At 41.8% G+C, this 9473-nt stretch overlaps 1 protein-coding gene and 1 pseudogene across 1 annotated transcript; both read left to right on the top strand.

Annotated features, from left to right (window-relative positions):
• The first annotated feature begins 230 nt into the window (after nt 1–230).
• On the top strand, nt 231–5959 carry C14H18orf21 (chromosome 14 C18orf21 homolog). The gene is made up of 5 exons (XM_029922710.1): nt 231–408; nt 494–516; nt 2348–2547; nt 3462–3652; nt 5555–5959. Exons 1-5 carry the CDS (start codon nt 332–334, stop codon nt 5706–5708), a joined length of 645 nt encoding a protein of 214 aa, XP_029778570.1. The 5' UTR covers nt 231–331; the 3' UTR covers nt 5709–5959.
• A 2220-nt stretch (nt 5960–8179) lies between these two features.
• LOC115278252 lies at nt 8180–9167 on the top strand (annotated as a pseudogene).
• The last annotated feature ends 306 nt before the right edge of the window (nt 9168–9473 follow it).

Below are 9473 nucleotides of genomic sequence, written 5' to 3'. Positions count from 1 at the left end.
CGCCACCAGGAGCCAAAGGGAGGTGTGCCGGACACTCGCTTGCAGAGTCGCAACTCAAGACCAGTCCCGCCGATCCGCGGTGGCACGGGTCTGAGGTGGTTCCGCGCAGGCCCGCGGGGACGAGGCAGAGCCTGCGGGCGGGGCCAAGGGCGGGGAAGAGGGTCGGCCTGCGCGCGGGGCGGGACTCGAGGGAAACCGGAACTCCTCTGCGGCGGGCGCCTGTTTCCGGAGGGAGCTTGGCTTCCGAGGGCAAAGTCCGGCGAGCTGGTAAACCGGCTTCCGGAGTCTGCTGTTGTCTCCCGGGCTTAGCGGCGTGGGGTCGGCGGTAGGGATGAGGCAGAAGCACTACCTTGAGGCTGCGGCGCGGCAACTACACGAGAGCTGTCCGGCCCAGGCTCGCTATCTCCTGTAAGAAAGGAGCAGGAGGGGATGCGGGGGGCGGAGGCGGTGGGGGTCTTCCCTCTTCGCTCACGACTCTCCTTCTCCTTTACAGCTGGGCCTACAGTTCGTCACACGGTAGGGAGAACGTCCGACGGTAGCGGATCAGGGGCTCGTCGCCCCGCTCCCCTCCATTCCGCACAGCGCTCAGGATGACCCAAAAGAAATCTCATCGACCCACTGCCCTCTTAACCACCCCCACCCCGAGGCTACTGTTTCGTGAAAAATCCAATTTCCTTGGATCTCTTTTCTATTTAACCTCACTTCCTTTGTGACAGTTTTTCATCCAGTCTCATGGCTTTTAAATTCTGTATGCTGGCGACTTCCAAATTTATACCCCCGACCAGGACTTCTTATTCTAGACTCCTGTCCAGATGCTTTCTTGACAACTTCTTTTGAATGTCTCTTAGGCCAAAACTCGAGCTTTACCCCCCAACCCAGTCTTCCGCCAGTTCTTACAAATTCAGTCAGTGGGAATTCCATCCTTAGAGTTATTCAGCCCCCAAATCCTGGGGCCGTTCTTGGGATCTCTAAAAGCCTTCCTCCCCAAGCCAATATGCCACCAAATCCTGTTAGTTTTAAAATATATCCAGAATCTGTCACTTATCACCATCATTTATCATCTTACCATCCTGGACCATGTCACCAGCTCTCATGCATATCTACAGTCCATTCTGAATTGAGCAGAGTGAGCCTGTAGAAACCTAAGCTAGATCATGTTATTCTTTGCTATAAACTCTCAAATGACTTCACACTTCAGAATCTCAGAGTAAAAGTGAAAATCTTTTAAAAGTACTACAGGGACCTACATCAAAGGCCAGTGTTACCTCCCCATCCTGCTCTCCTTTTTGTTTACTCAACTCCAACCACTGTTAGGCCTCCTTGCTCTTCTGTAGTCTTTGAAGCTGTTCTTCCGTCTACTTAGAATTCTTACCTCATGGTTTCCTTCCTGGATTCCATTCTCACTTCCTTCTGCTCTCTACAGATGTCATTCCACAGAGCTTCCCCTATATAAGACGACAGCAGCTCTATGGGCGCCTGGATGGCTCAGTTGGGAATTAAACGTTTGGCAGAGCTGTGTTACAAGCATGGTCTTAAGTGTCTATGTAGAGTGCTCACCAAGAAACATTTATTGAATAAGTCGATGGTGTGCCCACCTTTCTGTTCAACTGCATCACTTCCACAGCCTCACCTTTTCCTAATAGCCATGCTTTCTTTTTCACTGTACTTCTGCCTGAAAGCCCTTTTCTAATAACAGATGTCATTCTTTAAATACAGGTATTTGACCTCTGTCAGGCTGCTTCTTTGGAGTGTTTCTGGCTGGTCCATACAGAGTTTAATAATTTCTTTGGGCATTTTAATTATATTCTGTTACAGTTCTTACCAGAACTGTATTTTGTTTTGCTTAGGTCCCACCCGGAATGTGAGTTCTTTAAAGATAGCAATTCTTTTACTGCATATTTAATGTCTCCCTAGCCCAGTATGGTATAAACAGTCTGGAGCAAGTCTATTGTCCTGTTACCTTGCACTGAGAGTTATCTGCAGAAAGCCTGGTCCACAAATCACAAAGTTATGCTAATTGTTTAAAAAAGAAACAATCAGAGTATAATTTATTGTTTTATGATAACTATGTAAAATTGGTGAGTCTTTTTTACTTAGTAACAAGTAATGAGTCACACACCAAAGAGTGGGGACTGAGCCTGTCGCTAAAAGGGATGAATGGATAGAATTACAGTGTTTTGCAAAATAAATTATTGCCAATATATCTTTTTGTAATTTTTCCTTTTTTGAGTTTGCTTAAGGAAAATGTATGCTCATACTAAATAATATACTTTTTCACGTAATATTGGCTTGAGGTAACAAAATATTCTGATGGACTGAATCATGAGTTTCATTTATATCATTTCAGATGCTAACAGCACTTTTGAAGGAACATGTCCATACTGTTTCCAGTTGCTGGTCTTGGATAATTCTCGAGTGCGCCTCAAACCCAAACCCAAACTGACCCCCAAAATACAGAAACTTCTTAACCGAGAGGCAAGAAATTGTACACTTAGTTTTAAAGAAGCAAAAATTGTGAAAAAATACAAAGACTCCAAAAGCGTATTGGTAAGATTTCAATTCCAGTATGTATAGATAAACTAGCATTTTCTTTTACTTACATTGAAATTGAGTAAAGGTCAGGCTACATATAACTCAGAAGTTTGTGTTAGTACATTTAGATTGTCAAAAAACATACATAAATTTCTCTTCTAGTGATGTTTTATCAAGAGCAAAGCTTATATTTAAAAAATTTGTGATTGAAATACAGTCGACATATTAGTTTCAAGTTTGCACATAGTGATTTGACAATTACATTATGAAATTCCTCTAAGTTAGTGTCTGGAGCTAATGGAGTGAAGAGGTGTGAATGTGAGAATTCATTTGACCAATTTTATAAATTGATTTAGACCTATATTTACTGAATCACTAAGAGTTTTAAGGGGTCACTTAAATTTTCGGTGATAATTTGCCATGTTTCATTGGAAAACCACTTGGAGTTTGTCTGCAACAATGTTAAATGTCAACTGAGGTTGTAAAGAACATCCTTCCAGAAGTTAAAAGGGTATCAATCACAGTCTCCTCCCTTCCCCCCAAACATGGTTTTACATTGAGAAAGCAGAGGCTTTGTCATCTTCAAAAAGGTGTTTTAGGGAAAATTGATCTCAGGGTTGTAAGTTCAAGCCCCCACACTGGGTGTAGAGTTTATTTAAAAGTAAACTCTTTAAAAATCAGCAAATAAAAAGTGTTTTAAATTAAATACAAATGCTTAGCCAGTAGTTTTTTATTGAAGATTTCCTCATTTTAAATTTGTATCTTGTCTGATTGCTGCCACTAGATTATAAACTCCCTCAGGGGAGCCCCTGTTACTCACCAGTATTACCTGGTGTCATCCCTTGTGTACAAGAATTTAATGAACATGTAGTTTATTGGATTAAATTATAAGAGAAATCAAGCCCAGTATTTCTTCTTTTTTATGGTAGTTGATTACTTGTAAAACATGCAACAGAACAGTTACACATCATGGTAAAAGCAGAAGCTTTCTGTCCGCACTGAAGAGCAGTCCTACCACTCCTACGACTACCCTGAAGACACCAGAGAGAAGGACTCCAACTTCTACAAACCTGAGTCATATGTGTGGCTCCAAAGGCAAGAGCCCAGCCTTTGTATTCAGGTATCTGAATTCATTAAGCTATTTGAATTGCTGGTGTTAACTCTTATTTCTTCTAATTTTCTTTAGTATACATTCCCTAAATTTACCACACAGTTCAGGCCTTAGCCCCCTCTTTTCCATCCATACCCTTTTCTAATGTCATATGGTCCCGTGTCTTTCATTCTCCTCTCTGCTTGTAACTTACAGGTATGTTCTTCTACTTCCAACCTCTCCTGGGCCGTTCCCAGCTGCCTGCTAAATACATCCACTTTATCCCCCCAACAGTCCCCACAGCTAACCACTCAAACCTCTTCATCCTCCTAAGTTCCTTATTCTGTCAGTGAACATGCCCTTGACATTCTCACCTGATATGGTGAGTAGAGTTAACAGCTCCTACCCTCTTACTTGGTCCTTGTCCAGTTAGTTGGCAGTTTCCATCCATCCTACCTCCATGGTGTTTGCACCTTTTTTTTCCCTACTGCTGTGTTCAGGTCTGTATCCACCTTTTGCTGGGATTACCACAGTAATTTCCTGCTTCTGGTTTCAAACCCTTGTAGCCTGATCACTTCCCTAACGCACAGCTCTGATTAGAAGCCTTTCACACTTCACTCTGCAGCGTATAGATCAGATGTTCCAGCCTGGCTTCCCAGCCCTTACCACCTGGCACCAATTCATCTACCTGTTTTACTTTGCCTTAATTCAATTTACGTGTCAGCAAAACTGCACCACTCAATTTACTCTGCTGCTCTAAACCTTTGTTCTTGGTATTTCCTCAGATTCTCTCTGTCAGCATTCCTGTGGAAATCGCACTGAATAGGGATTTGTCAGATGTTACTAAGTTAACTATATGACTGAGCACATGTCTTATTTCTGTAGTTCCCGGTACTATATTCACTTTGATAGTCAGTAAATTTAGTTTCATAGAAAAACTGGGAAAGGAATTTTTGAACATTTTGTGCCAAAAGAGAAACAGTCTGGTAGTTTCTTGAATATAAATAAGTCAGCAAGGACTGAATTATCTCTGTTTACTGAACTGAGTTTTTTATATTGGTGTTGACATTTATCCAATTGAGTAAGAATTAAAATTTCAAGTCCAGTTTTCTCTATATTTTGATTTAGTTATTTTGATATTTGGCTGATAGGAATTCATCATAGAAGTCTCTACTTTATTGGATAAATGTAGATAGAAGAGAATTTGGCATATTTAAGATAATTAACTTGCATTTAGACCAGACTGCTTTTTAGATACATGCAGGAATGGGAAAGATGTTTCACATTTATCCTACAGATGGGGAGCGGAAGAGGGATCAGATTGACAAACCTCAGTAAGGGTTTGGAACACAACTAGAGGGCATGAAGTAGAAGGAAACAAATGCACACACAGCAGCTGGAGAACCACTCATCGAGGGAATGTTTTTAGAGGACCCCTTCCGTGCCTGGCACCGTTAGGAAGCGGTGGGGTACACAACCAGTCGTGCACAGTGTCCCGGGAGCTCACGGAGGCAGGGAGACATGGTGGAGTGGCACCTGCACCTGGAGGTTGAGCGTCTTCACTTTTGAAAAAGGAAGTGATCGTGAGCGGGAAGACATAGGTTTTTTAAAGGCCTTGGAATTGTCATGAATCTTGATGTCAGACTTAAAGGGAACTCACACCTGATGACACTTTACCTTTAGCCTTCTTCAGGTTTGATGGGAACTTCTAGAACCACCCAGCATACCTCCTGAATATTGCCTAGAGCCTTTGTGATGCGGAAGTTTTTAACAAAATGGGAATGAATGCTGGGTCCAGCCACTGTTCATATGTGGCTATAATACATATGAGTAGAAAAGAATTCTAGTAGTAGTTATCTAGGCTAAGCAGGAAAAACACTTTTAAAACTTACTTATCAGTATACCTAAGTGTGGCTTTATGTTTGTTTTCAGGACACCGACATCTGGACAGTCAACACCCACTTGCTCCTCAAAGAGCGTGAGCAAAACTAAGAAACACTTCTCTCAATTAAAAATGTTGCTTAGTCAGAGTGAATCCCAAAATAATTCAAAGGTGGACTTCAGAAGTTTCTTACTGTCTTTGTAAAGGATAGGCTGTGAAAAATAAATGTTTGATGCAACTCTGAAACTAAAGTTAGTCAGAAAAACATCTCTTTTTAAAACTTTAATTATTGAAATACATGGAAACTAGGGTCCAAGAGCAAACTTCTCTGGGATTTTTCAGTACTGATGGAGAAAATACTTCATTAAAATGAATAACTGAAACCTGTCTACCTTACAGGGTGGTTGTGAGGATCAAAAATAAATTAAAGGTCCTTGTAAATAGCAAAGATATTATGCACATTGAGTGGCTGTATTATTATATTCTCTTCCCTTAATTAGCAGTTTTCATTATGTCATTTTCTTTCATAAGGAATTGAGACCTGTATGAGAAGGCCTACTTCTTTCTCGGTGTCTATTATTGCTAATTGAGGAAAAGAATCAAGTGTCCTTGTTTGTCTACAATTATCTGTATTACTGTGATAGAAAAGATGAACATGATTCCTGTTGTGCATACAAAGGTAAATATATGGAACATTCTTGATTGTAAATCACTCAGATACACAAAATTTTATTTTTACAACTTTCTGTTGTTCCTAGCAATATTTTATAATAAGTGGCATTTCATTTGCTTTGGTGAAGACTTATTTCTATGCCTAAAATTTACAGCAGAGTGTAACATAGTAACAGTTTAGCTATCTTAAACCATTTCTGGAACATAGATATACCAAAATGATAGGCTGAGGTTGTATTCAACCTGTCTTAAAAATTCTTTAAATAGGGGCGCCTGGGTGGCTCAGTTGGTTAAGCCCAGACTCTGGCTCTGCTCATGATCTCACAGTTTGTGGCTTCAAGCCCTGCGTCAGGCTTTGTGCTGACAGCTCAGAGTCTGGAGCCTGCTTCGGATTCTGTGTCTCCCTCTCTCTCTGCCCTTCCCCTGCTCACGCTCTGTCTCTCTCAAAAATAAACAAACAATAAAAAACATTTTTTTTAATTCTTTAAATAATTAAACTATAAACTGTTTCCAAGCCTCTCTGCTGCTTAAAAATTTCAAACTTAAATTTCTCCCATGAGCATTTGGCAAACTGAAAGTCCAAGGTTATAAATGAGGTTGTCTTATATGAAGTGAAATTATACTGACTAGAGGCAGCGTCAGAGAGAGATGGCAGGAGTCATCATTCTGAACTTGTTTAGCCGTGGAGAGGCTGGGCCCTCCCTTTGTGTCCAGGGCACCCAGCACAGTACTTTGGTCATGGTACTTCACCGTGCCAGCTAACTTCTCACTGGACATCTGTTTCTCGTTCGCCCTTGCTTACCACCCTTCCTGATCACCCACAGTGAGCTCTTCGTAGTTCTTAGAACATACCATTTTCTTGTCAGCTTGGGCCTTGGCATGATATTGCATAGTGTCCTCTACTCCAACCCCACTGCATTATGAGGGACCCCTCTTATCAGGTGGTGGCCCTGTTGTTTCCTGTTGTGTCCTCCACTGCCTGTGAGCTCTTTGCAGGATTGGATCATCTCATTTGATTTGCCCCCAACCCATAGCACCAGCTTTACAAATATCCCCAAGCCACTACATTTACATTTGAATTCTTTACCAGGTTTAGAACTAAGGTCCTTTCAATCACATGACTGTGGGAAGTGGATAAGAAGTAGTAAAAGCAGGGGGGTCTGGGTGGCCATAGTTGTGTCAGACTCTTGGTCTCTCAGGTCATGATCTCACGGTTTATGGGTTTGAGCCCCACATCAGGCTCACTGCTGACAGCTTACAGCATGGAAAAGAATGTTAATGAGAATGTGGTGAAATTGAAACACACATCACTCCTAGGATTGTAAAATCTGTGCCACCACATTGTAAGAATTTGGCAGTTCCTGAAGTAGTTAAGCATAAAGCTACCATATGACCCACAATACCATTCCTAGTTATATAACCAAGAGGACTGAAAACATAAAATTTTGTATGTGAATATTCATAGCAACATTATTTGTAATAGCTAAAAAGTGGAAACAACTCAAATGTCCATCAGCTGTTGAATGAACAAAATGTAATACATCCATACAGTGGAATATCATTCAGCTATAAAAGTGGATTACTGATACATGCTAGAACATGGATGAACCTTGAAAATATGTTATTTGAAAGAATGTAGACACAAAAGGCCACAAATTGTATGATTCAATTTATATGGAATGCTTAGAATAAGAAAATACATAGAAATAGACTAGTGGCTGCTGAGGCTTGGGGGCGGGGGCGGGACAGGGAGTAACCAGTATGGAGTTTTTTTAGGGTGAGGAAAATGTTCTGGACTTAGTATCATACAATTCTGAATACAAGAAGCCACTGAATTCTACAAGAAGCCACTTTAAAAGAGTGAATTTTACTTCAGTAAAGCTTTCTTAAAATATGAAAATAAACATTACCTAAATAGATCATACTGTGGATACTTAGGTTTAAATGAAAATGACAGTCTTGGGCCAAGAGTGGGAGGGAGCATAGTACAGGCAAGGAGCAAGATGCAGTACTGAGGCTTCATCCTTGCCCTCCTTACCCTGCTGGCGCTCACCAGCACGGTGGCCAAAGACAGACAAAGTGGCGTTGCCTGGGTGGTTCAGTTGGTTAAACGTCAGACTCTTGCTTTCTGCTGAAGTCATGGTCTCATGGTTGGTGAGATCAAGCCCCAGTCAGGCTCTGTGCTGGCAGTGCAGAACCTGCTTGGGATTCTCTCCCTCTCTCTCTCTTTCTCTTCCTCTCCTTCCCTCCCTCCCTCTCTCTCGTAAATAAATCAACTTAAAGAAAAAACAACCACAAAGTGAATATGGGGAGCCCTGGGAATGAGTGCTTGGAGTGGACGTGGGGGCCTTGCAGTCCAGCAGCAAGGACTTGAGCATGGGTTTCTGAAAGGGTACCTGTGGGGCCCAGACTCAGCGCATCTGGTGCAGGGTGCTTACAACCGGAAGGAGGAGCTTGGAGCCAACTGCATGTACAAGATTGAGCTTGGGGGGGGGGGGGGCGGGGGTGGTAGAGTGTATGATGGGGCACAGGCAACTAAGCCGTCAAAGCACCCTGAAGAAGGCACTGTACTATGCCCAGTGTCAGAAGACCATTCCCATGACCAAGGCCTGCACTCCCAAGGCCAAAGCCAAGAAAGGGAAGGGAGAGGACTAGTGGCCAGGTCTGGATGCCAAGAACCCAGGGCCCATGCCCTCCCTCCCATAGACCCAAGATCTAATTTACCAGTGCCTTTTGTCTACTCGTTAGCTTTATTAAGAGTAAATTAAAATTTTACTTTTCTATCCAATAGACCTACTCTAAACTTAGCCATTTTATTCAACATGAGTAAAAGTTAATGTCTCAGATTTCCATCGAGCAAAAATCTGTTTATATATACTATCTCATTTAGTTTTTCATTAATTCATCAGTATTGTTGAGACACCAGGTGAAGAACACATTCAAAAACAAAAATAAAAATAGGGGCATCCGGGTAACTCAGTTGGTTAAACACCTGACTCTAGATTTTGGCTCAGGTCATGATCTCATGATCAGTGAGTTTGAGCCCTGCATCGGGCTTTGCACTGACAGTGCAGAGCCTGCTTGGGATTGTTTCTCTCTCCTTCTCTCTGCCACTCCGTCTTGTGCGTGTGCGCTCTCTCTCTCTCTCTCTCTCTCAAAATAAACAAACTTAAAAAAAAATTTTTAAATAAGAATAAATACAAAATCTTTTTGATTACGTTTTCAGCCCATGGTCAGTTAACCAATTTTCAGAGGTGAGTTCAAATGCCATTCACCTTTTCTGTAACATTTTTTCAC

Source organism: Suricata suricatta, chromosome 14 (assembly GCF_006229205.1).
Source record: "Suricata suricatta isolate VVHF042 chromosome 14, meerkat_22Aug2017_6uvM2_HiC, whole genome shotgun sequence".
NCBI classification, from domain to species: domain Eukaryota; kingdom Metazoa; phylum Chordata; class Mammalia; order Carnivora; family Herpestidae; genus Suricata; species Suricata suricatta.
Note: the sequence above shows the minus strand (reverse complement) of the source record. Positions and strands in the feature narration are given on the sequence as shown.